The sequence below is a fragment of the Budorcas taxicolor genome, chromosome 6 (genome assembly GCF_023091745.1).
Source record: "Budorcas taxicolor isolate Tak-1 chromosome 6, Takin1.1, whole genome shotgun sequence".
NCBI classification, from domain to species: Eukaryota; Metazoa; Chordata; class Mammalia; order Artiodactyla; family Bovidae; genus Budorcas; species Budorcas taxicolor.
Window position 1 is genome coordinate 2473162 of NC_068915.1, and position 27867 is coordinate 2501028.

Here is a 27867-nt window from a genome sequence, read left to right on the forward strand (position 1 = left end):
CATGTAACATGAGGTTCATATATATTTAGATATGTTTGATATGCAATATACATACATTTTATAGAGAGAACATTTTTATTGTGATCAAGTCAGCTAAATATGACTAACCTGTTTTTTACAAATATTTTAGAAGCCTCACATTTACTTGCCAAAATAATTTTAGATTGTTTACACCTATAAGATAAATATTCCCACACACCAATTTCCTAATAAACTCCTTCTGGCCAAAGAATACTATGACCTGGATCTTCTTTCTAATGCCTCTCATGCTGGCTTCTGAGATCAACAGTTCTTTTCAAGATCCTGAAATCTCTAGATGTATTTTGCACATTGTGGCTTCTATCCCACTGAAAAATTCTGCTTACTGACGCTACCATTACAAGAGTCACAAATTCAGCAGCCCACAGGCACCAAGCAGTGACATAAATGAGTGGAGTGGGCAAGAGTAGAAAACAAAGACAGTGGAAGGTGAGTTCATTACATTTCAAGGAATTTGTAAATCATTATAATTCTATAAAGCCCACTATAGGCCTAATTAGACATCTGTGAACTGGAAGAAATTTTGTTTCATGAACCAGCTAAGCATCCCTGATTTACTTGAGGACTTAACAAATTGCTAACTGTGTATGCTTCAGTTCAGTCTCTCAGTTGTGTCTGACTCTTTGCGACCCCATGAATCGCAACACGCCAGGCCTCCCTGTCCATCACCAACCCCCGGAGTTCACTCAGACTCACATCCATGGAGTCAGTGATGCCATCCAGCCATCTCATCCTCTGTTGTCCCCTTCTCCTCCTGCCCCCAATCCCTCCCAGCATCAGAGTCTTTTCCAATGAGTCAACTCTTCGCATGAGGTAGCCAAAGTACTGGAGCTTCAGCTTTAGCATCATTCCTTCCAAAGAAATCCCAGGGCTGATCTCCTTCAGAATGGACTGGTTGGATCTCCTTGCAGTCCAAGGGACTCTCAAAAGTCTTCTCCAACACCACAGTTCAAAAGTATCAATTCTTCGGTGCTCAGCTTTCTTCGCAGTCCAAGTCTCACATCCATCATGACCACTGGAAAAACCATAGCGTTGACTAGATGGACCTTTGTTGGCAAAGTAATGTCTCTACTTTTCAACATGCTATGCTTATTATCTCATAATTCTAACAACAATCTTATACAAGGGATAGTTTCAGCATCCCAACTATACTAAACAGGAAACTAGGACTTAGGTGGTAGTTTCCTTATTGCAAGTCAGACAGGTAAGTTTCCCTGCCTAATCCACATGCCTGACCCCAGAGTCTGTTACTTTGCTCCAGGGCCTCTCTGAGCAGGGGACTTTCAGCCTCGCCCCCTGTCTGACCCCATGTGCTCCTCTCCCCACCCACCACCCCAGGCCCCCTGCTCCCCTAACTCTTCACAACATCTTCTGATCCTGTGACCTCTGATTGCAATAGTGTCTTTTCATTTAGACAATTTCTCGTCTGGAGCCAACAGCTCTCTGCAACAATACTGAGCTGGCTACAACTCTTGGTAACTTATTGCTCCCATTGCAAGTGAACATGACAAGTACCTCTGTATAATATTCTTTTACAGCTGTAGTTTTAAGCAAGTGCACCTTCTACTCAAGCTTTAAGCTTATATTTCAGCAATAATGGGATTTTTGTTATAAGTAGAATTAGCCCTGTTATAACACCTCTGTTTCTACTCAACTAGATTGTTCCAAGTACTACTGTGAACACTGTAACGTGATGGGAGCTCTCTGGGTAAAGGCCTATGGTATCAATTGGCTTCAAAACATGTGTGTGTGTTTTTTTTTTTTTTTTTTTTTTGAAAAGCAAATACTGAATTAGATAGCTAGTGAGAAGCTGCTGTACAGCACGGGGAGCTGAATTCAGCGCTGTGTGCTGACCCAGAGGGGCGGGGTTGGCAGGGAAGCTCAGGAATTAGGGGGTCTATGTACACATGTTGCTGGCTCACTTCACTGTACAGCAGAAACTAATGCAACATCGTAAAGAAACTGTACCCCAAGGAAACAAACAAACAACCCGAAAAACCACTGTGTACAGAAATCACAGTGAATTACCTTTCTCAGGTATCAGCTGGGGTATCTGTGATCCCTGAGACACAGTGGCAGCCCTGGGCCTTGTTGCTGACCAGACTGCCTCTCATGGACCGCATTCCTTGGGAAAGATGTAGTTATAACCACACACTCGCATCAATGCTCCATTTTATTTGGAATATTTGTATCCCTTTTACCATTAATAAAAACTGTTACCCAGTAGAGTATTCTTTGGGTGGCTTCAATATAACATTTTTAATTGAATTTTCATACAAAAAGGATGGAAAGATACTGGGACATACATTGCGACCTGTGACATGTTCTCAAGTCCTAACATTAAGGAGTGAATCATTATACAGTCTTCTAGGAGAGTCCAACTAGGATATCCACAGTAATTCATCTGCTTTCCCTTCTTTGTATTAATAATTAACAAAAGCAGACTATTTCTCTGAGTCACTATTCAGAAAAAATCCATTTGTACTTGGAAAATAAATGGTAGTGGGAGGATTCTACTGCCTTAGTTTTGGAAAATAACCAAATCCCAACTTATCCCTTCCTCATCCTGAAATGATAGTATCAACATGAAAGTAAAAATAACTGAAGTCTGTGGTGAAAGTAAAAATAACTAACTGACTGCAGTGATACAAGATCCCAGTTATTATAACTGCTTATTACATTCTTTCTAAGTGCCAGATAGCCTTCCCGCTATGTGCATTAACTCACCTAAACTTGACTGTGTAACGTAGGTACTATTCTTTCTTTTACTGAAATGTAATTGATTTACAGTGCTGTGTTAATTTCTGGTGTACAGCAGAGTGATTCAGTACAACATAATAGATACATTTTTCATATTCTTTCCCACTATGGTTTATTACAGGATATTGAACATAGTTCCCTGCACTATACAGTAGGGCCTTGTTGTTTATCTATTTTATAGATGTAGTTTGTATCTGTTAATCCCAAACTCCTAATTTATCTCTCCCTGCCCTCCCCTTTGGTAACCATAATTTGTTCTCTATTACTGAGTCTGTTTCTGTTTTCTATATAAATTCATTGGTATCATTTTTAGATTTCATATTTATGTATGGATATTCATATCATATCCTATATTATATAGAGGATGTTTATCTTTCTCTTTCTGACTTACTTCACTCAGCATAACAGTCTCCAGGTTTGTCTATGTGGCTGCAAATGGCATTATTCCATTCTCTTTATACCCTATCTTCTTTATCTGTTGCAGGATGCTTAGGTTGCTTCATATCTTGGCTATAGTAAACAGTACTGCTATCTGCTATGAGCATTGAGGTGCATGAGATCTTTTCAAATTACTGTTTTCTCCAGATATATGCCCAGGAGTGGGATTGCTGGATCCCACAGTAGCTCTATTTTTAGTTTTCTGAAGAAACTCAATATGTTCTCCATTGCGCCTGCTCTAGGTACCATTCTTATCACAACTTTACAGGTAAGGGAATGGAAGGGCAAAGGATTACACTAGCCCAGCCCAAGGCACGCAGCTCTCAGTGGCAGAGCCCTGATTTCTAGCAGACATCTAAGCGACACCTAATGGAGTGTTCTCTCAGTGATGGAGTCAGCAGGCCTGGTGCGTATGCTGGAATCTGTCTCAACAGAGGATACTGCTTGAGAGTCAAGCCTGAAAACTACTTCTTATAAGGATTCCCAGATCTGAATAATCTGCATTTTATTCCCTGCATGTCCAGGTAACAGCCATTGCTCAGTAGTTCTAGACACCAAAGGTGGTGCAAATGAAGCCATTTATTCTGTGTTCCCAAGTATTTCTCTTCTTTGTGGGAAAATCTATAAACCCCTTTTTAGTAAGACTGTCACTAGCATGCAGTGCCATCTTTCCTGACCTGGATGTCAATAACTGCTGCTGCTGCTGCTAAGTCACTTCAGTCATGTCCGACTCTGTGCAACCCCATAGACGGCAGCCCACTACACTCCTTTCTTCCTGAGATTCTCTAGGCAAGAATACTGGAGTGTGTTGCCATTTCCTTCTCCAATGCATGAAAGTGAAAAGTGAAAGTGAAGTCCCTCAGTCTAGCCCAGCTCTTAGCGACTCCATGGACTGCAGCCCACCAGGCTCCTCCATCCATGGGATTTTCCAGGCAAGAGTACTGTAGTGGGGTGCCATTGCCTTCTCCGATGTCAATAACTTCTTCCTCCCAACTCCAAATCAACATGGGCTCCAACTGTCCTACAATGGGAGCTATCAATCCCATAATTACATTTCAGCAGAGACTTTCCAGGTCTGGTGCCTATGGTCCAACCTCACTGTCTCTGCTTACAAGTGCTTTGACTGCCCCTGCTGCAGTGTGAGGTCATTTCCTCTTAAATGTATATAATATGTATAATACCCCTTCAGGGAAGGATGGGCGACAGACTGAGTTTGATATATGTACACTACTATCTATAAAATAAATAACAATGAGAAATGACTGTGTACCATAGGAAACTCTGCTCTGTGGTGACCTAAATGGAAGAAAATTCAAAAAAAAGAGGGAGTATATGTGTACATATAGCTGATTCACTTTGTTGTATAACAGAAACTAACATTCTATTGTAAAGCAGCTATACTCCAACAGAAAACAAAATAATAAAAAAAAGAAATGTATAATACCACTTCACATGGGACTGATAGCTTACAGTGAATAATGTTGGATTCATGATCTCCAAAGAAGATTTAGCTTCAGGACCAGGGACCAGCCTTGATCACTCAAGAGCTTTTGTGTAGCAGAGTTTTATTAAAGTAAGAGATAGGACTGAGAAAACTTCTGACACAGACACCAGAAAGGGGACAGAGAGTGCCTCCTAGCTAGTCTTGTCAAGGCATGATATAATTTCTCAGACCCACTCCCACAACATACATCTTAAATTTACAAGAATATCTAAAATTAACAAGATTAGGATGAACAATAGAAAGATCTTACCAGACCCACTCCCATAATATACATTTTAAGATGGCAGGATTAATCAGAAGGTTCTTGTTAAGGAGAAACATATCCTCAAGCAAGATACACTGTTACATTGACTAAGACAAAGCAGTGTAGAAAAGAACATTTGTCGTTTTCTCCTTGAGATCTCCAGACCCTTTTCTCTTTCTCAGGAACCCTGGACTTCTTATCAACCTACCTAGGAATTGACTCTCTCATTACCCCCTTTTCTTTTAGGAGAATTATGTTGCCAAGGGAAAGAGGCATTGTTTTCATTCTGTAACTACTTTCTGCTGTTGAGGGGCATCATCCCTAATTGTTGAGGTAACATATTCTCCTGACCTTTATATTGAGGATCTCTGACCCAGGGGTCCCAAGTAATAGTTGAAGGAGTCTGTGGCACTCATAGGCGCCTGGACAACCATTTGTAACTTAAAAGCTTTCATACAGTTAGAAACAAACCCCATTTTACAGTTACAGATGTAAGGCAAAATAGTCATTAAGCCAAGTTAAAACCTAATCAAAATTAAAAGTTACATTATGTCCATAGTTATATCAGTTCCATCTTAGCGTTGTCAGATGTCATCACAGAGGTGAGGAAAGCCCTTTCCTTGAAGCAGAGAAACCCACCATGGGAAGTCTTCAACTGATGAGTGCTCTGCAGACCCAGCAATTATGTGGATTGTTGAATGCGGCATAGGAAGGAGCCCAGGAAGGAAGGCACTGTCTTGAGGGTTAAACAGCAGACTCGGGACTTTTGGAGTCAGCAGAAGCAAGCCCACATAGATTCTCAGGCCCATCTCCATTTCTGGCTCAAACAGAAGCTTGTTTGACTCAAAGGCTGGGTCAGGAGTTAACCTCTCAATAATGTCTGTTGAAAAGCTGAAAGCTGAGTCAAATAGTTAATTTTAAGGCTTCAGGATCTATGACAATATCTGTGCACAAAAACAGTCTGTCATAGAGACAGTCCCCTCTTTGTAGGGGAGTGGGGAGCAATTCAAGCCAGCATTAAAGCTGTGGGTAGAACTGTAAACCAACTGTCTCATGCATCCTGAGTTAGGTTACATGGATGTCTTTTAACAACATCATTAGCCTTTTCAACATTTTCTGAAGATTGAGGTCTCCAGGAACAGTGTGATATTCTAATCCTAGAGCTTCTGACACCCCTTGCATTACAGGAACTTTAAAGACGGAGCCATTGTCACTCTGAACTTTAGAGTTTAAGATCCCACTTACATCATGAGAAGTCAGTCCAGTAAAATTTCACCCATTAGTAAACTTATGAGCTTTAGGCATTAGCAAAACAATAGTAACAATTACCCTTAAGCAATGTGGCCATAGCCTTTTTTCAGTAACAAACTAAATCCTGATCCTGTGGGCAAACTCAAAGCTGGAGCCTGTAAGAGAGCAGGTTAAAAGCCTTAAAAGTCTTTTAAGTCTCTGGGGACCAAATCAGCTTGTCAGTTTGGGCCACTTAGGCTCAGTTATAAGTTTATATAAAGGCTTGGCAAGTTCCCCATAACCTGGAATCCAAATGCAGCAACAGCCTGTAATGCCCAAGAATTCTGTCAATTGTCTTAAAGTCATATCTGGCTCATTTATGAATTTCAGACAATAAAGTATAAAGATTAGACACTTATTATTCATGTATCTTGAACAAGTCTCCATTTATCATTTGACTTTTTTACACCCCAAATAGGAGTGTTGTATGGACTGTTACAGGGAATTAATAGCCCCTGCTCCTTTAAATTCTCAATAATGGGTTTTAACCCTTCCTTAACACCTCGGGCTTTAATGGATACTGCTTTTGATGTGAAAATAGGTGAGGGTCATTGAGCTTGATAAAGACAGGAACAGCATTTTGTAATCAACCCAGTTTTTCGATCAGCCCACACTTTAGGGTTTACATTTTGTTCAATTAATTAGAGAGAAAGAAGAGGCTCCATATTCATGAAAACAGAGTCCTAGACCTTGCTCACTATATCCCTCCCGAGAAGGGGTGAGGGAGACTCTGGCACAATCAGAAACACTTGAGAAAACAGCAGAGTCCCAGTTGCAGCTTAAAGGATGACTGACATAATAATGTTTGGCTCATCCAGTCACATTATGGTATTAGATCAGGAGGAGAGCAGGCCAGGGGCTTCGGTGAGCACAGAGAAAGTTGCCCCAGTGTCCAAAAGAAATTGACTGATTGACCCCCCACAGTTATTAATATCTGGGTTTCCTCAGGTGTAATTAGAAAGGGAGCTTGTGTTGGGACCCCCAGGCACCTTCAGTATAGATTGTCTTGAGAGTCTGACCTCAGGGGCCTACACCTCGGAGGGCAGTCTCTTCTCCAGTGTGGTCCTTTGCAGACTGGACATGGAGCCAGGTGTGGCTTAGATGCCTGCAGGCAATCCCACTTGAGATGTCCCTCCTTCCCACGGTAATAACAAGTCCATCCCTTTTCACCTGGGTTCCTCTGGGCATTTTTCTCAGGCCGTTTCAGAGCAGATCTAACAACCATTGTTGGGGGTTCAGTCTTTTGCCTCGTTCTTTTTAGCCTCTTATTTTGCTCCTTATATTCTCTACCATAATATACCATCTGAGCCAGCTGTAACACTTTTTCTAAAGACTGATTTGGTCGAAACACCTGTTTTTGTAACTTATGGCAGATATCTGGAGCTGATTGAGTGAGAAATCTATCTTTTAAGATCATTCCTCTTTCTGCACTTTCAAGATCAACATCAGTAAACTTGTGGAGAGCCTCCCATAGTCTATCTAGGAATTTACCAGGAGTTTCCTTCTCTCCCTGTTCTATATTAGCCAACTTAGCACAGTCTAAAGTCTTAGTGTATGCTTGCTTAAGTTCTTCAAGAATACATCCAGCAAAGTGGCTCTGTTATTGGAACCACTGGGTTCCCAGTAGGAAGGAGGGCTATTTTGTGTTCCCTCTTTCCCCTTGTCTCATGTTCAGGTCATTCATCTCCAAAAGTAGTAGCTTCCCCCAAAACAAGTTTTTGAGCCAGGAGTCAGTGTCTGTTCCAAGACATATATTGCATCTCACCAAGTAAAATCATAAGGTAAATTTAGTCCTGTAAAGTCTTCTATGTACTTTTTGGATCCTCTAAATAGTCTCAACTGCAATTGGGACTGTTCGAAATTTTACCGAGACTGAGGCAAACCCTCCTATAAGGGTGCCCTGAATCTCAGCCTGTTCAGTTGGGACGCCCAGATAAAGAGGCAAAGTTAGAGAACAGGAGGGAGCTGAAGGTTTCACACCCATATCTGTACCCTTAGGACATAAGTCTGACATGTCTCAGAGAGATAAAGAACAATTCAAAAGGCACTTCTATCCATTTCCCTTATTTTCTACAGACCCAGTCTAGCTGTAAAACAGTAATAATTGAGATCCTTCAACAGGTCAGCATTCCCCGTCTTCCAAAGGATACTGTTGCCATTCTGTATCACAGAAGATCAGGAATGTCTTTTTAAACTCTGGGGATCAAACTTGTCCTAGCATTTTTTTTTCTTTTTTAAATATATTTATAAAGAGTGGCTTTGGAACTGCTAGCTCCCATCTGTAAGAGAGAAAAAAGCGGCATCCACAGCTGTGGCTTTTTACCACCTGAAGTGTCCCTCCTTACCCTAGGTGGGGGTGTAGAAAGACTCTCCACCAAAGCTTTCCTTCCCTGGTCAAACAGTCTGTCCCTTACCGATGCAGGCGCCATACTCATTCATCCCTCCCGGTTCTACCACCGAGGTCGGGTGGAGATGCACTAGGGACAGACCTGATGGCACTTCAGATTGATTTAGTTCCTTACCACCAACACCTTTGATTTACCCTTTTCCTCTGATGCCACTCGGGGTGGAGCAGAGTAACTTTTTGGAATGCCTCCCAAGCTAGTACTACCAGGGGGAGCATCCTTCTTTCATGTACCCATGCACATCCCTGAGTACAGTCCTGACTGCTGTAGAAGCAGTGAGTCATAAGAGGATGAACAACGACCAAGATGTCCCTTCTGTGTGTCACCACACCAGTATATGTGATACCAAAAGAGGTGTGGATGGTTGGCCAGCGAGGAAAGTGATTTTTGCCTTCAAGCTACTAGGGCCAATCGTTCAAGTTCATTTCCACAGCTTCACAAAAGAAATATCTAAGGAGTTGGGACGGAAGTCATCAGAGAGCCTTCTCTGGTCTGCTGAGAGCTAGCACTACCAAAGGAAGAAGCCCATTGCACTTCCAGTCGGCCAGATCCCACAATTTCTGATCTGTGTCTTCACAAACCTCATGGTCACCAGCAGTACTCCTATCCACATCGATCAGAGGCACAACCACGACAAAGACTCACTTTCAGGTCGCTGGTCCCTGAGGCAGGCAGTCAAGAGAGTGACCCCTAGCCTGAGAGACATTCCTGGAACTAGAGTTCTGCCTCAGTCCCAAACGTGCTCCTGTAACTTTCTAGCAAGGCTTGCCTAGTTTAGCAAGGTTAAGTGCTACATACAGGGGGTCTAAGTAAAAGTACACAGTAACAGCATGGATCACAAGACCCTTGAAAGTCTATGATCTGACTGATTAGGTTAGTAGTTGAAATTCCCCAGGAAATTACTAAACTGTCGAAGAGACCAGGAAAAGCTGACCGAGAAGGGAAAGTTCGGTCTACACACTCTGGCTGCTCCCCTCGCAGGGACACTGGGTATCTCTTGGAATTGGCAGGTCGGGATAAAGCCCCAACAAGGCGCCCCTTTGGGGGCTTCCTTCAGTCATTTCAAGGCACTGCGAAACCACAGAGCAGGACTCCTCACGTGCTTTGCACAGGATGTGTCATTCATTCACACAAGCACACCGTGGAGTTAGTAAAGTAAAGCAGAAAACGTGAATACTGAAAAAGCAGAGGCCAGAGTTCTGAGCGATCTTACCTTGTCCGGAGGATCCTGGAAGAGCCCCCAAGATGATAGTTTACAATGAACGATGTCAGATTCGTGATATCAGAAGAAGATTTAGCTTCAGGACCAGGGACCAGGTTTGATCATTCAAGAGCTTTTGTATAGCAGAGTTTTATTAAAGTAAGAAAAGGGACAGAGAAAAGTTCTGATACAGACATCAGAAGGGCGACAGAGATGCCCTCCTACCTAGTCTTATCAAGGCCTTATATACTTTTTCAGACCCACTCCCACAACATACATTTTAAATTAACAAGATTAGGATGAACAATAGAAAGATCTTACCAGACCCACTCCCATAATATACATTTTAAGATGACAGGATTACTCAAAAGGTTCTTATTAAGGACAAACATATCCTTGAGCAAGATACATTGTTATATTGAATAACACAAAGTAATGTAGTAAAGGACATTTGTCGTTTTCTCCTTGAGAGCCCCGGACCCCTTTCTTCTTATCAAGAGCTCTGGACCCCTTTCTCCTCAGAAATGCTGGACTTCTTATCAACCTACCTAGGAATTGACTCTCTCAGGACCATGCATGAAAGATCAGTCAGTTCAGTCACTCAGTCATGTCCGACTCTTTGTGACCCCATGGACTGCAGCACACTTCACTTCCCTGTCCATCACCAACTCCTGGAGCTTGCTTAAACCCATCCATTGAGTCAGTGATGCCATCCAGCCATCTCATCCTCTGTCATCCCCTTCTTCTCCTGCCTTCAGTCTTTCCCAGCATCAGGGTCTTTTCCAATGAGTCAGTTCTTCACATCAGGTGGCCAAAGTATTGGAGTTTCAGCTTCAGCATCAGTCCTTCCAATGAATATTCAGGATTGATTTCATTCAAGGTTTGATCTCCTTGCAGTCCAAGGGACTCTCAAGAGTCTTCTCCAACACCACAATTCAAAAGCATCAATTCTTTGGCGCTCAGCTTTCTTTATAGTCCAACTCTCACATCCATACATGACCTTTTCAAAAACCATAGCTTTGACTAGATGGACCTTTGTCAGCAAGGTAATGTCTCTGCTTTTTAATATGCTGTCTAGGTTGGTCATAACTTTTCTTCCAAGGAGAAAGCCTCTATTAATTTCATGGCTGAAGTCACCATCTGCAGTAATTTTGGAGCCCAAGAAAATAAAGTCTGACACTGTTTCCACTGTTTTCCCATCTATTTGCCATGAAGTGATGGGATTGGACATGATCTTCATTTTTTGAATGTTGAGTTTTAAGCCAACTTTTTCACTCTCCTCTTTCATCAAGAGGCTCTTTAGTTCTTCACTTTCTGCCATAAGGGTGGTGTCACTTGATTCCAGCTTATGCTTCATCCAGCCCAGCATTTCTCATGAGGTACTCTGCATATAAGTTAAAAAAGCAGAGTGACAATAATACAGCCTTGACTTACTCTTTTCCCAATTTGGAACCAGTCTGTTGGTCCGTCTCCAGTTCTAATGGTTGTTTCTTGACCTGCATACAGATTTCTCAGGAGGTAGGTCAGGTGGTCTGGTATTCCCATCTCTTGAAGAATTTTCCACAGTTTGTTGTGATCTACACAGTCAAAGGCTTCGGCATAATCAATAAAGCAGAAGCAGATGTTTTTCTGGAATTCTCTTGCCTATGATCCAACGGATGTTGGCAATTTGATCTCTAGTTCCTCTGCCATTTCTAAATCCAGCTTGAATATCTAGAAGTTCATAGTTCACATACTGCTGAAGCCTGGCTTCGAGAATTTTGAGCATTACTTTGCTAGTGTGTGAGATGAGTGCAATTGTGCATTAGTTTGAACATTGCCATAGCCCTTTGGGATTGGAATGGAAACTGACTTTTTTCAGGTCAATGACTCCAAGGAACAGTGACCCCACAAAAAACTGACACAGACTTGCCTGTGAGTGTCCAGGAGTCTCTGGCAGAGGCGTGGGTTTCCTGTGGCCTGCTGCAGGGTTGGGAACACTGAGTATAGCAGTATGTGCACAGGACCTTTTGGAGGAGGTCACTGTTATCTTCATTACCTCCACCATATTTTGGTCTCAGATCAAACAATGGGGAGAGAACACAGCCCCACTCATCAACAGAAAATTGGATTAAAAACTTACTGAGCATGGCCCTGCCCATCAGAACAAGACCCAGTTTCCCCCTCAGTCCGTCTCTCCCATCAGGAAGCTTCCATAAGCCTCTATTCCTTCTCCATTAGAGGGCAGACAGAATGAAATCCACAACTGCAGAATCACCTGAAGGCCAGGTGAAATACAAATATTGTATCTGCAAATATTTCATTTCTAATAGTAAAAGATAAGCTGAAGCTTATTTAAAGTTTTAAGAATTCATTTGAACAAAATTTCATTTGAATTGGGCAGCACCACACCGGAAGTGGTTAGGAGACGCCACCCACAGGAGCTGCAGAAGAGAGTGCAGAAGCCAAGCAAGAAGATTAGGGACTACCTCATGGTTAAAGCTGAGCTGGCTGATTGGGATTAGTTATCTTTAAGTTTCTATTTTCCAACTTTGAGGCATTTAGAAGCTTAGATTTTGGTTGGTTTACCTGGGCACTGGGGCACTGAACCACCTCAGCCAAATGGCCTCCTTCTTTGATTAATGTAGCAATAACCAAGTTCCACACTGATGGTGATGCGCCTGAAGAATCTCTTTAAAAACCACTGTCCCGTGGATAAAGAAGAAGGTCCTACTATATAGCACCAAGAACCATATTCAATAGTCTATGATAAACTGTAATAGAAAAAAATATTTTTAAAAGAATATATATGTGTGTGCATAACTGAATCACTTTCCTATATAACAGATATTAACACAACATTGTAAATCAACTATACTTCAATTTTTTAAAAAACAACTAAAATTTTAAAAAAAGAACTACTATCCTAGACCAGTTGATCAGTCTTTTAGCCCCAGACTTCCTCCAAGTTCCAGACTGTCAGGCACAATGTGTCACACTGGGTGTGCTGGTGGTGGTGGTGCTTGGTTGCTAAGTTGCGTCTGACTCTTTTGCGACCCCATGGACTGTAGTCTGCCAGGCTCCTTTGTCCGTGAGATTGCCATTTCCTTTCCAAGGGATCTTCCTGACCCAGGGATTGAACTCACATCTCCTGCATTGGTAGGCAGATTGTTTACCTACCACTGAGCCAGGAGGGAGGCCCACTGGGCATGTAGATTATGTAACAAACTAAACCTGCTGTTCCAAATATTATTTTCCTTCGGGTGTGGTAAAACTTCACCATAACAGGATAAGCAGGGTCGGAAATTTTTAAAGAGCTAAAATGTGCCTTTGCATTTAGTCCGGGTTGCTGAAATGACCGAAAAGAGCCTGCCAGCAACTGGGGGGGACTCTGGAAATCTCTGGTGACCCTGGAAAATCACCTTGGAACCAGGAGCTTGGTGGGCCCACGCCCTCTGGTGGTGGCTTTTGCTTTATCATGACACAGACGCTGAAAGTCTGGCTCCTATCGCCCTTGCTGCTGCTGCTGCTGCTGCTGCTGCTGCTGCTGCTGCTGCTGCTGCTGCTGCTGCTAAGTCGCATCAGTCGTGTCCGACTCTGTGCGACCCCATAGACGGCAGCCCAACAGGCTCCTTTGTCCCTGGGGTTCTCCAGGAAAGAATACTGGAGTGGGTTGCCATTTCCTTCTCCAATGCATGAAAGTGAAAAGTGAAAGTGAAGTCGCTCGGTCATGTCCAACTCTTAGCGCCCTTAGGAAACTTGAAAAAAGCAGCGGGGCTGTGTCAAGGAAGGAAAAAAAAAAAAAAAAGGACTTAGTAAAGTAGCCCCCATCTCATGTATGTTGATATCATACAAATAAGCTGCTGTTATTTTTTCACTGCTACAAAATTTTTAAAAACACTCTGATTAGGCAGTGTTGTTGGTTTTTTTTTTTTAATTTATATATTAGGACAGAATGAAAATACAAGTAACTTAAATTAGAAAACGCTCAGTTTCATCTCGATAAAACAAACGGAGAATTTTACAGAAAACGTGTCTGCATCAATTTAGACTCCAATTTGGAAATCTTTTCAGAATAATCTAATTGTGTATTTCTAAGTTGAATAAAGGAGTTCTGTTCAATTCTTTCTGTCGTTGAAGGCTCTGGATAAGGGACCAAAGGCTAAGGACAGTAAAACAGGTGCCAGAGACCCAGGGATCCTATAAAGGGAAGCGAGGTCTGAGGCACTAAAACTGCGCAGCTGATTTTGCAGGTGAAGTAAAGTGCATGGACCGAGGAGGGCAGGGACTTGCTGGAAAAGAGCCCTGGGCACTTGAGAGAATATGCGGGCTCCCCTCCCGCCTGTTTCTGGTCACTTCTTCCAGCTCCCCTGACACCCCCTGGAGAGACCTGTCTCCTTAAAAATGAGCACCGAGAGGGTGTCTCTTAATCTTCCAGGGTGGGGCGGGGACGTGGGTCCCACACTAGACACGTGATCTGTGGGCATAAACACACAAATCTCATTAAATTGGGAGGGGGAGCTCTGATGCTATGTGCATTTGTGTATATTAGCCCTTTGCTGTCAAATCTTTTGTGAACTGATACTGAATTTCAGCTTCTTAAAAAATAAATTAGTATTTGCCCGTTCGTGACAAGTTTATTAACATAAGATTTCTATCCTTGCCTTCTTGATCCACTTCTCACTGTGGCAGCTTGCAAAATGCATTCAGTCTTTATACATATATACATATATATATGAAAACTCAAAGATGTGGGTGGATCAACATTTCATGAAATGGATTAAATTTCTGCTGATGCCTTGAGCTGGGTACCACATGCAGTGACGTGACCGTCAGGTAGAGGGCGCCGTGGTATCGCGTTTAGTCGTGTGCTGTCTGGTGAATTCCTGGGTGGTCCCTGTGAGGATTTATAAAGCAAAGTATAACAGCAACGTTTGATGGTCCTGTTACACTCCACTTCTTAAAACGCTGCTGAGACTAGGAAATGACAGCTTCAGAGCTACTATTGTCTAGAACTAAAAGGAGTTTGGTTTATATCTGTCAGCTCTCTGATATTTTTCTATTGAGGCTGATTAGTTTTGAAGAATGCGTTTCAACCACTTCATCAAAACGCTCTTTAGATTTAAAAAAGACCCACTTTTTAAGCGATTTTTCCCTCCACTCAAAGCCAACTTTACAACGGAGGGTTGATTTGTTATGAATATTTTGTTACTGACGGCACTGGAACACTTGAAAGATTTAGAGAATTTGAACATGTAAAGCTGCCCGTGCGCACCATCCTGCACTTTTTATCTTTTTATGTTAAATACTGAGGCAATCCAAGAAATAGTTGCTAAAGCACGAAATGCTGTTGCCAAATGAATAACGTTCTAGTCCATGCTGCTACTGCTGCTGCTAAGTCGCTTCAGTCATGTCCGACTCTATGCGACCCTATAGACGGCAGCCCACCAGGCTCCCCCGTCCCTGGGATTCTCCAGGCAAGAACACTGGAGTGGGTTGTCATTTCCTTCTCCAACGCATGAAAGTGAAAAGTGAAAGTGAAGTCGCTTAGTCGTGTCCTACTCTTGGCGACCCCATGGACTGCAGCCTACCAGGCTCCTCCATCAGTGGGGATTTTCAGGCAAGAGTACTGGAGTGGGGTGCCATTGCCTTCTTCGTTTTAGCCCGTAATCACACAGTATTTAGATTAATATCACAATAAATCAATAAAATAACACAATGAAATTTCAAAAACAATCTCTCATACCTGTGACGTGAAGTGATAAAAAGCCCTGAAATCTTCTCATTTCGATGTTAATTAAAAATAAATTCTATAGATAGATTGAAGCATTTGGTTTTCCCCTAGTTTCATTACTAAGATTTCTCCATTACTTACTTAGAATAATAAAGAAAATATAGTTTGATGAGAAGGAGTCCAAGATTAGGTTAACTGGCTCTAACAGACTCTGAATGGGAAATGCTGTGATGACTAACTGGCCAGTAAGAGAGGAATGGGCTTTCCAGGTGGCTGAGTTGTAAAGAATCTGCCTGAGATGCAGAAGACTTCAGTTCAGTCCCTGGCTTGGGAAGACTCCCCTGGAGAAGGAAATGGCAACTCACTCCAGTATTCTTGCCTGGAAAATCCTATGTCCCATGGACAGAGGAGCCTGGCGAGCTACAGTCCATGTGGTCACAAACATGTGGTCATATGACACTGATGTTCAGACCGGAAGGGAAGTCAGGAGGTTTCATTTGCTTCTATCAGGAATTGCACTTGACAGTGAGGAGCAGGGCCCTGAGAAGTAGTGGCTCAGACAGGTCTTTATTTCCCTCACATATGCGTGGCGGCCAGAGGTGAGCTGTGGCTGATGGGCTGACGTCTCTAATTCTCAGGAGTTTTCCTCAAGGTTGCAAGATGACTATTAGGACTTCTACCATTAATTGGGAATTCTAGGCAGCAAAGAAAAGAAAATGAAGGCGGAAGGGGCAATTCCTGTGTCAGGAGGGCAAAAACTCAGCATCCCAGTAGAGAGCCACTCACATCTCACTCATGGGAAACAGTTCATATCACCTCTGCCAGGAAGGTGGGAAAGCAGCTTTACCTAGCATGGTGCCAGCCCTCACAGGCTTAGTCTGTTCGTAAAGGAAAATGAGAGGATCGTGTCTCACCACCCCTCTCTGTCTCAGGGGATGAGTCGCCTGGGCCCGGAGAGACTGAGGCTCACCCGTGTCTCAGAGCTGGTGGCAGATTCAGGGCTTTATGGGGTTTTATGACGTGCGAAGTGGGCTGGGCAAGGAGTGGGACTGTGAACGTCTAAGGATTCTGCTTTAGCAAAAGCATTATAAATAAAAAATGTAAAGATTCATAGCAGCACTATTTGCAATAGCCAAGATATGGAAACAACCTAAATACCCATCAACAGAAAGATGAGTAAAGATGTGACATAAATATATATAATATATATATACATATATATATGCAGAGTACATCATGAGAAACGCTGGACTGAAAGAAACACAAGCTGGAATCAAGATTGCCAGGAGAAATATCAATAACCTCAGATATGCAGATGACACCACCTGTATGGCAGAAAGTGAAGAGGAACTAAAAAGCCTCTTGATGAAAGTGAAAGAGGAGAGCGAAAAAGTTGGCTTAAAGCTCAACATTCGAAAAACGAAGATCATGGCATCTGGTCCCATCACTTCATGGGAAAGAGATGGGGAAACAGTGGAAACAGTGTCAGACTTTATTTTGGGGGGCTCCAAAATCACTGCAGATGGTGACTGAAGCCATGAAATTAAAAGACGCTTACTCCTTGGAAGAAAAGTTATGACCAACCTAGACAACATATTCAAAAGCAGAGACATTACTTTGCCGACTAAGGTCCGTCTAGTTAAGGCTATGGTTTTTCCAGTGGTCATGTATGGATGTGAGAGTTGGACTGTGAAGAAGGCAGAGCAGTGAAGAATTGATGCTTTTGAACTGTGGTGTTGGAGAGACTCTTGAGAGTTCCCTGGACTGCAAGGAGATCCAACCAGTTCATTCTGAAGGAGATCAGCCCTGGGATTTCTTTGGAAGGAATGATGCTAAAGCTGAAACTCCACTACTTTGGCCACCTCATGCGAAGAGTTGACTCATTGGAAAAGACTCTGATGCTGGGAGGGATTGGGGGCAGGAGGAGAAGGGGATGACAGAGGATGAGATGGCTGGATGGCATCATGGACTCGATGGATGTGCGTCTGAGTGAACTCCAGGAGTTGGTGATAGACAGGGAGGCCTGGCGTGCTGCGCTTCATGGGGTTGCAAAGAGTCGGACATGACTGAGCAACTGAACTGAACTGAACTAATACATATAGATATGGAAATATTCCGTGTACATGGAATACTGCTCAGCCATAAAAAGAACATAATAATGCCATTTGCAGTAACACAAATGGAACTAGATTTATCACACTAAGTGAAGTCAGAGAAAGGTAAATACCATATGATATCACTTATATGTGGTATCTAAAAATGATACAAATGAACCTATTTACCAAACAGAAAATGACTCATAGACATGGAAATTAATTTTATAGTTACCAAAGAGGAAAGAGGAGGTGAGAATAAATTAGGAGTTTTGGAGTAACATATATACACTACTGTACATACAATAAATAATCAACAAGGACTTACTGTATAGTACAGGGAACTATACTCAATATCTTGTAATAACCTATAATGGGAAGAATCTGAAAAAGAATATATATTAAATATATATATAGAGAGAGAATATTATACATATATATATCTGAATTAGTTTGCTCATAACTAACACAATATAAATCAACTATACCTCAATTTTTTAAAAAACAATGCAAACAAACATGAGTTGCTGAAAAAAAATCATGATCTCATAAGATCATAATGATTTGATTTTCCTATAGAAATATATGAAGAAAAGTAAAGATCAAATCCTAACATGGTAATGAAGTGATACTGTAACTGTCAAGGCATTAAAATGTTGTTTGATAGTAAAAATGTCATCTGACGGCCTGGTACTTCAAAATAAATCATGGACATGTTCCCTCATATACACCTTGACTTCCTTCCTGCTGTAAAAGTGGCAGCCCTCCCCCTCTCGCCGACTAAGAAACGGCCCTCGACTTTCTGAGGAGTGCACCTCAGGTACAGTGACGGTGACAACGGTGGCAGCAGAAAAGCAAGACTGCGCTGCAAGGGGCTCCAGCTGACTTTCTTCCATTGCTTGGAGGATAAAATGTGTCTTCTCGGAGGAGAGTTGTGACAGATGTTGACTCTCTCAGAGATAAAATTCAGCCATTCAAATGGTAAATTTACACACTTGAGAATGCAACATTCACATGCATTAATATATGACATTTGTTTTTCTCTTTCTAACTTACTTCCCTTTGTATAACAGACTCTAGGGCCATGTCTCTACAAATGACCCAATTTAATTCCTTGTTATGTCTGAGTGATATTTCATTATATAGATGATGTATCACATCTTCTTTATCCATTCATCTGTCTGTGGACATTTAGCTTGCTTCCATGTCCTGGCTATTGTAAATAGTGCTACAGTGAACACTGGGGTGTACGTGGAATCTAGAAAAAGAGTACAGATGAGCCCACATGCAGGGCAGGAATGGAGACCCAGATGCACAGGAGAGAGCTGTGGGCATGGTGGCAGGGTGGGGTGGATTGGGAGATTGGAACTGGCTCATATATGCTACCATGTGTCAAACAGCTAGTGGGGAGCTGCTATGCATCACAGGGAGCTCAACTCAGTGCTCCGTGATGACCTGCAGGGATGCGATGAGACGCGGTAGGGGAGAGAGGTCCCAGAGGGAGGCGATCTCCGTGTACACACAACTGATGCACTTCCTTGTGCAGCAGAAACTAACAACATTGTAAAGAAACCATACTCCAGTTTAAAAAAGAGAACGCAACACTGTGTCAGGGTATGTACTAATCCAAGGGGAGACTATGTATGACTGCTTATAACCTAGGGCCACAGAGAAGTAATATGTAGGAACCTGAACCGAAATGTTTTTGAAAATTGTATAATATTAAAACTGTCCCCTTCATGTTACGGAAAAGGAAACTACAAGGAACTATTTATTTGGAGAATAGGAAAATATTTTTGTTCTTGTTTTACTATGTATTTGTCTAAGTTATAACTCCATAGTTTATGATTGTAGATCTTTTCAAACATGAAGACTTATTTGAATATTTTAGTGTCATCTAAAATGGCAACTATATAATGGTTTCTCTCCATTCACGACCTAGGCCTGGGATATTAATGGGGAGCAAAATTTCCTGATTGGAGATTCAACTGTGTGTAATTGGTTTGTGATTGCAGTGGGAGAAACTGCAGATGACCACAAGCGAAAGGAGGAAAATCTTCTGCTCCGTCACTTTCCACGTCATTGCCATCACCTGCGTGGTCTGGTCCTTGTACGTGCTGATAGATCGGACGGCAGAGGAGATCAAGCAGGGAAATGATAATGGTAAGAGTTTGTCTCCTTTCTCTTTCTGGCTTGAATCCTGTGACATCACCCAGGGATGTGCAGTGGAGCTGTTTCCCAGAGCACATGTGCACAGCAGCCCCCTGTACCGGCAGCTGAGTCTCCTCCAGCTCCCTAATTGATGAACACTCTGACCATAAAGCACTGACCAAAGTAAGATTTATCAAGTCCACCTTAGCGGGGGAGAAATCCACAGATGCCACACACCACTTTAAGCTATCCAGGAGCTAATAAAGATCAGATTCTGCCCCATGTGAAAAGACAAATAACTGTAAAAATGGAATGTTTTTCCTTTTATTTAATTCACTCTATTCATGGCTTCTTGTAACACATGAATAAGAGGGCAGTTAGTAGAGGCTGTGTTACAGCCCATTAATTAGCACACTACAATCTTATAGAGTGGGTTAACACTACAGTTTGAAATTTTTACCACACTAAGCTTGATAGTGAATGATGATATCAAGTCTGAAGAAAGATGTTTTAAAATCATTGCAGCATAGTCTAACATTTTAAATGGTTAGGTCATTCAAAACAGGAGCAAAAATAACTTGCTTATCTTTACCTGTGAAGGGACCCAGTTCTGTTTCTCAACAGGCTCTGCTGGCTTTAGCCGGTAGCCTAAATCAAAGCTAGTAAAAGTGAGGGATGCTCCCCAGCCTCCTCCAGGGGGAGATCTGTATATCATATGTAAAACCAGGGGTGAATTTGGAAGAAGGTGTTCAGATGATAGCACTGTATGTTTGCACCTCCTTCAAAAGAAGAGTGAAAGAGAAAAAGATGAGAGGCAGTAAGAAGGAAGGAGGAGAAGAATCTTTAAAAGGAGAGGTTTCTTTCTTCTGTGTCTCTGTCTGGGCCAAAGGGGAGAAGGAGTCCCCTTCTTGTGCTCCTGGTGCTGCTTCTCATCAGAACAGGGCTGAGATCTAAAGGACCAGGACCCCAGAGCCCCCAGGAGGTCGGGTGTGTAGCTAGAGTGTGTGTGCTGCAGGGAATTGGCGGGGGAGGGCAGGGACACGCTGGGTCAGAGGACAAGTTGTGGGGGGAGTATTTTGAACGTCAGTGTTAACTCATGCGTATACAATTTATATTCAACTACGTTGTTTAGAGCAGTATTGTTTCAGAGATGACCGACTTTAAAATATCTATCACATCTCTACTAAGTTAGAGTAGACATTTTTGTGTGTGTGCTAAGTCACTTCAGCTGTGGCCAACTCTTTGTGACCCCATGGACTATAACCCACCAGGCTCCTCTGCTCATGGGACTCTCCAGGCAAGAATATTGGAGTGGGTTTCCATTTCCTTCTCCAGGAGACCTTCCTAAACCAGATATGGAACCCTTGTCTTTTATGCTTCCTGCATTGGAAGGTAGCTTCTTTACCACTAGTGCCACCTGGGAAGCTTCAGACATTTCTTTTAACTTTTAACTTTATATTGGGGATATATAGATGATTAACAATGTTGTAGTAGTTCCAGGTGGACAGAAAAGGTACTCAGTCATACATATACATATCCCCCAAATTCCCCTCCCATCCAGGGTGCCACAAAACACTGAACAGAGTTGCCTGTGATATACAGTGAGTCCTTGTTGGTTATCCATTTTAAATGTAGCAGTGTGTACGTGACTTTCCCAAACCCGCTAACTATCCTTTCTCCCCATCGCTCCCCTCAGAGAAAATTTGTTTAAGCCCATGTCCTCCATGGTTGCCGGCACTGGCCGTGCTGCAGACCTTGCAGTTGTGTGTGTGTGTGTGTGTGTGTGTGCGCGTGTGAGAACAGAGGCATGCTCTGTCCCTGCACCGTCTCACCGCCCCTACGGCCTCAGGGACGGAGGGCTTCCTCGCGGGCCAGAGCAGACCTGCAGCTGGACCGAAGCTAGCCTGAAGTCTGACTCAGGGTCCCAGTGATCACCCTGCTCAGGTCCACTGTCTCAGCCTGCGGGGCTCCCCCTGGGGTCCCCCAGCCACAAGGAAGGGGAAGGAGATGAACAGGAGGATGACCCTCATGTCATCCACATGCAGACTGCTCAGAAGTTCTCTCTTAACTCATTTACTCAATCCCATTTCTGACACATGTGAGCGGATAGTGTTTGTTTATTTCCCGTTGGATATGACTGTTGGCTTCAGCCCTGAAACCCGTGACCCAAGTCTCCTGTTTTTGTCCCTCTCGAGTCCTCCTGGGTGTCCTTTTGTCCCCAGATATTGTTTCTATGTCGGTAACGCCCTTCCCCTGATCTCCAACCAGACATCTGCCTGCCTCCCGACCTCTCCATTTAAAGGTCTCCCAGGCACCCAGACTAGTGTGTCCAAACTCCTAACCCTTCCACCACTTCCCACTCTGACCACTATAGCAATGACACTGCTAACCCCCAGTAACAAAATGCAACCTGGCTTTCATTGCCGTCTCCTCCCCTTCACTTCCAGCTTACATCAATCACCAAGTCCTATTTATTTAGTTTGCCCCACAGGCCTCTGAAATCTGTTTCTCTCCCTCCCCACTGCTACACCCGGGTAGTAGCATCTCTTTTACTCCAAAACTGCAACTGCTCCTTGCGAGACTTTCTCTAGTTTGCCTACCTTCAACACATGTCCAGAAACATAATCACAGCAAGTTCAAACATAAATCTGACCACATTCTGTCCCTGCTTATTCATGACTCTCAAAACACATCCCAGACTCTGGCAAGGAGCTATGCTGACCCCATGGCCTGGCTGAAGCCAGCTATGCTAAACACTGGTTCACCCCCAGACCTGCTCCCTGACCTGCTCTGCTCCTCTGTCTCGGGGATACATTTCCTCCCAGCTTTTTGTGTCCACTCTGCACACCAACTCTCATGCTCATGTGTCATCACATACTTCCTTGTCCCTTAAGTTGACTTTAAATTTCACTCCCTCCCAGAAACCCAGATCAGCTCCCTGAGATAGAATAATTTCTACTACCTTAGCAACTCTCAAAATGCAGTCCCCAAGCCCACAGCATGAACATCACCTGAGTGCTTGTTAGAAAGGCAGACTCCTGCCTCTCCCCACGCTGGGCCTGTGACTCAGAGATTCTGAGGGTGGAGCCCAGCAAGGCGTGTGCCGCTGACACTCTCTGAGCATGGGGAACACGTGCTCCTGCACATCCTCTGCCACCCCAGCCTGGCTGCCCATCGAATCACCTGTGCAGCGTCTGCACCACCACAAAGCGTCGAGCTCAATTCCCAGAGGTTTACACTTAATTAGCCCTTACATGATCCTCTTGTGCAGTCAGGCTGAGAAGCTCTGCCCCCAGGAGACGTCCCACACCCTGTTGTGATTGCGCATTTAATAGTCTGAGTTTTGACCGGGTCAGCATGTCTGTCTTGCTCACCAGCACACCCTGTTGTGATTGCGCATTTAATAGTCTGAGTTTTGACCGGGTCAGCATGTCTGTCTTGCTCACCAGCACATCCCAGGTGCTGAGCACTGTATCTGGAGCCCATAAAGGGACCCAGTCATGTAGGAGGGTGAATTCTTTGTATACAAGCTTTTCTACTTTTTTCTTTTCTTTAGACTTTTTCAGCAAAATATTTTTTCCCTCTCTCAGTTCTGGGTAGATGCAGGATTTCATACCACAGTCTCCAGTGGACTATCACCCAGGGTTATCAGCCATATTTCCCAAAAGAAAATGATGCATGGTAATCAAAGATCAGCTTTCCAACACCTGTATCTATCTATCAATATTTATACACATGGTATATAAGGTCAGTTTTCTACCATATACTTGTAAACATTATTTTCAGTTTCTTAAAAACAAGTGAAAATGAGATAGCTTTTATCTTTGGTGTTCAGACTCTTTGAATTAGGAAGCAAGATCTTTATCATGAACCAGACTCCATAGTTATTCCTACAGAGTCACTGGCTAGAGGGACAGTAATTTCAAGTGGGACCAAGGTGACTTTTGTAAAAGTTTTTTTTTTTTTTTTTTTTGTAAAAGGCTCTCTGTATTTGTGTTCAAATTGTATGTAACACCTGACTTCCCAAAGTACACATTATCAGGTGGTGTAGACATCTTTGTGAGTTGTTATTAATCTTCCTTTGGCATTGGAACTGTGAGAACTGATCTTGAACTGGCTTTTAAAGTTTTGGGGAAAAAAACTGCATAATTTAAAAGTTAAAATATTTAAAATCCATCTTGAAAACCTTTAAAAACCTTTGAAGAAGAACAAATTGCCCTTCTTTAACCAGAATGGAAGTTGAATATAAAACAGCAACATCTTCTGAGCTGTAATAACAAGACTGTCAGGAAAAAGTCCTTTGTATATTGAGTGACTGTCCTTTTAGCTTAAATATGCATCATGTTCCAGATTCCTCTCTTTCTATTTCCTGTGATGAAAAAGGCAAAAACAAAAAGACATGGTACTTGAAACTTTAACATCCTAAATTATCCATGTTGTCAACTCTAATTTGGGGGAACAGTTACTCCCCCTGCTTTATCTTTACGTATTCTAGAAGAATGCTTCAGGGTACTATCTGTGTGCTGAAAACAAATCACAAAAATAAGGCCAAGAAAATGAAGCAATTCATGTTATCTATGAAAGAGACTGTAGGTGCAGAGTTAAGGCTGCTCCAGGACCATTTAAATGCATAGAAATGAGGGACTAGTGTAGCAAATTGATTTTGTTTACATCTGACTCCCTCACAAGCCTCCATGAACACCCAGGGGTGGACTGCACCTCCCTACTGGCTGTTAACATCTGCTTTGAGAGCATCTTAAAAATCACTTCCCTGACATCCATTTAATATTTTCCTTTTCAGCACTGTTGTTTAAACATTCCTTTTTAACATAACTATGCATGCTGTTTTGTTAATGACCTCAAAGTGGTAAACGCCTACTTTGGCTAATGATTGGAAGGCCCCCCACAGTCTAGTTCTGGCTTGGTCAGGCACTAGTTATCGTGAATAAAATAATCACTCTAAAGCTTACTTTTTCTCATTTGTTGACTAAGTTGGACTGAATATCCTCCAATGTTTCTTTCTAGGATTTGTTTCTCAAAAACATAACGAGCTTGACCTTGCATCAGATAAACTGAAACAAAGTGTTTACACAAATACAGCACATGTATCATCCATGTTTACTCACAGTCAATATTATCATTAAAACTAGTTAAGGAGAAGACTGCAAATATGTGAAATGGGCTATTTCCCTGTGCAAAATCCCTTCATTCTTGAAGGAAACACCCTTTGTGAAGCCATTAACCATAATAAGGGAAATCTTAGTAAGGTCTGATTTATAAAGAAATTGAATATGAGTATGAGTCATTTGGAATCTGGCTGTTAGCCAGGAAAAGGGGGGCTTCTGAGAGTGAAAATAAGGAAATAGTGACTGTAAAGGAGATGAAAGAGACAGTCAGTGGCAGTGATCCTGTGGGTGGAAAAACTCTAGTCTTAGGTCCCTGAGGGTAAATGTCCTTTAACCCAACCTGTCTTCTGATCCTGCCTCAATGAAAGATGCAGTGAGGAAGATCTGGGCAATTTTTTTATGCAAAAAAAAAAAAGAAAGAAAATTTTACAGATTTTACTCTTCCATCATATTTACTCCTTCGTTCAAGCTCTGTAAATACAGTTACTTTTACCTGGACTTCCTAGTTTCCCTCTCTGGCTTGCTAGAAAAATCTCACCTTAGATACAGAGCATATGATGAGCTGAATGGTCAATGTACTCTTTGTCTGAAGGGCTTTTACTTGCTCTTCAAATACCAGTTTCTTTACAAAACTGTGTACTGATTTCTATGGTTCTGGTAGCACTGCACTTTCAGGCAGATGGAATGCAGTGTTTTGGTTCATCTAAGTCTAATTTGTGAAGTCTTCAATGCCATATCACAGGACAAATCTAAAGCCTTTCCTGGAAAACCTACTGGCATGTCTATTGTTTGGGGATGGCGTGGATGTTGTTGCAGCCTTCAAGTATCATATCACACATATGCAATTATCAAAATGATGGAAGAAGTTATTATGACAAGTGTGTATTGTATGACTTGAGAATTTATTGGCCATTCTTGTAGGACTGACATGATGATATGGAAAGTGAATGAACTGATTGAAGGTATCTGAAGGGCAAGATTCCCATTTCCTTAGAAAATGATGGTTCACAGAATATCTGCTCCTCTAATTCTTGCTCAAGAATTTCCAGGCATCATCTCCTATCAATACTTAAGAGGTCAAGATGGGCAGAGAGTTGATTTCTAAGTCTCCAGAAAATCCTGAAGAAAGATCTCAAGCACAAAGGCAGAAGTAGAGATAAATCATAAATCCTTGAACTTCAGAGTAAAGAAGAGATGGTTGCATTGTCTGAAGCTGGATTTTCCAAATTCTTGTTCTGAACTGGCAAGTAGGGTCAACTTTATGCTCTTGACAATTTTGAGTACATGCTCCAGCTTCCAAGTATTCTTTGGGTTACACAAGGGGTCTACTCTGAGCTTCCCTTCTTCACCTCCACCCTTCCTTACTGTATACATTATTTCCTCTTCACGGAAAACAGCATAGAACTGACTAGTCCAACACAACTGAATGGGAAGACAGTGTGCTGCCTCTCAATAAAAAGAAGCATATGCATCTCACCAATGAAAACAACATCAAAAAAATCCATTTAGCCCCATTTTGGCATCTTCTCTTAAGATATCCTTATCATGAGTTTTCCAAGGTAAAATCCTATAATTGCTCAATAATATCAATAATTTCTAAAGGAAACAAAAATCCTGTCCGCTTAGTCAAAGGCAAAGAAAAATAAGCTGTCTCTGAAAGAAGATGGCCATCGGGACAATGGGTTTGCACTCAAATGGCTTTGGCTCTGGGGTGGGGGATACTCTGTACTCTAAAGTTTGTCTAGAGAAATCATGGGAGCTTTGACTCCCCAGGAAAGTAAAAAGGAAGAATGACCTGAGTAGAGGAAATGGTTTCAGAGATACCTTGTAAAAGAAAAGTACCAGGGTCAGGGTCTCCAAAGTCTGGCAGCTGGTCACTCTTGACCTCGACTCTCAGGCACGTCATGGACTCTGGCCACTGGGTCTAGGAGGAGAGGTGGGGCAAGAATGGAGTCTTTTTCAGCCTGTCCATCAATGGCGCAGCTTCACTTGCCAGTGAAGAAAGGCTGTCACTTCTGGGGAAAGAATGAAGCACAGCTGTCAAAGTCTGAACTTTGATCATTAGAATGTTCATTCATCCTTGAAATGTCTACTGAGCAAGGCAGTGTGAAAAACGCGGACCAAGAAGACGCAGATCTTGCACGTGTCAAGATGATGGCATCGCAGAGAATAACTCACGTCAGACTGACTCAGGCCACACGTGTAAGAAATAAAATGAAAGAGTGAGCACGTCTATTTCTGGGTGGAAATGATTTCCCATTCAGGTTTGTGGGACAGGTAGACACACAGAAATGGAGAAGCAAAATTCTGAGAAAAGAAATATCATGGGCAGAGGCTCAGAGGGGAAAATATCCAAGCAGTTTTCACTTTCAGTGTGAATAGAAATCAGAGGGAAAGTGAGATGTCATGCATGGGGATTTCCCTAAAAATGAGACAAAGCACACTTCATCTCCAGCTTGCCTGTGGTTAAAATTTTTCTAAACAAGGAGACTACTGCTTAATGGAACAGCTGAGAGCAAAAATCCTTCTAAACTTAAAGAACTCCAAGATGTTTAACTTGTATACTGAATCTTCCCTGCAATTTTCCAAATAAAGAAGCTTCAGTGATCATCTTCTATAATAGCGCTTCCCAACCTCAGCAGCACTGGCATTTTGGCCTAGGTAAACTACTTGCTGTGCTACTGCACGTTGCAGGCTGGTGACAGAGCAGCATTACAGACCTCAACTTACTAAGTCAGTAGCACCTGCTCAAGTGTTACCAGGTGGAACAATCACCTCCAGACACTGCCTGGTGGCCCAGGGAACCCAATTACACCCTCCCCTGCCCAGCTGGGAGCTGCTGGTGCCCAGACTCTGTTCTCCTGGCACAGACGTGAGTGAAGAACCAGGCAAACCCGTCAGCG

General features: G+C 42.6%; 1 protein-coding gene across 1 annotated transcript in view; it reads left to right on the forward strand.

Moving 5' to 3' along the window:
- MARCHF1 (membrane associated ring-CH-type finger 1) overlaps window positions 1–27867 on the forward strand; it is a 503717-nt gene that overhangs the window by 474421 nt on the left and 1429 nt on the right. The window contains exon 6 of the mRNA XM_052642212.1: window positions 19703–19850. Within this exon, the coding sequence (XP_052498172.1) occupies window positions 19703–19850 (148 nt within the window). The remainder of the gene's footprint in view (window positions 1–19702; window positions 19851–27867) is intronic.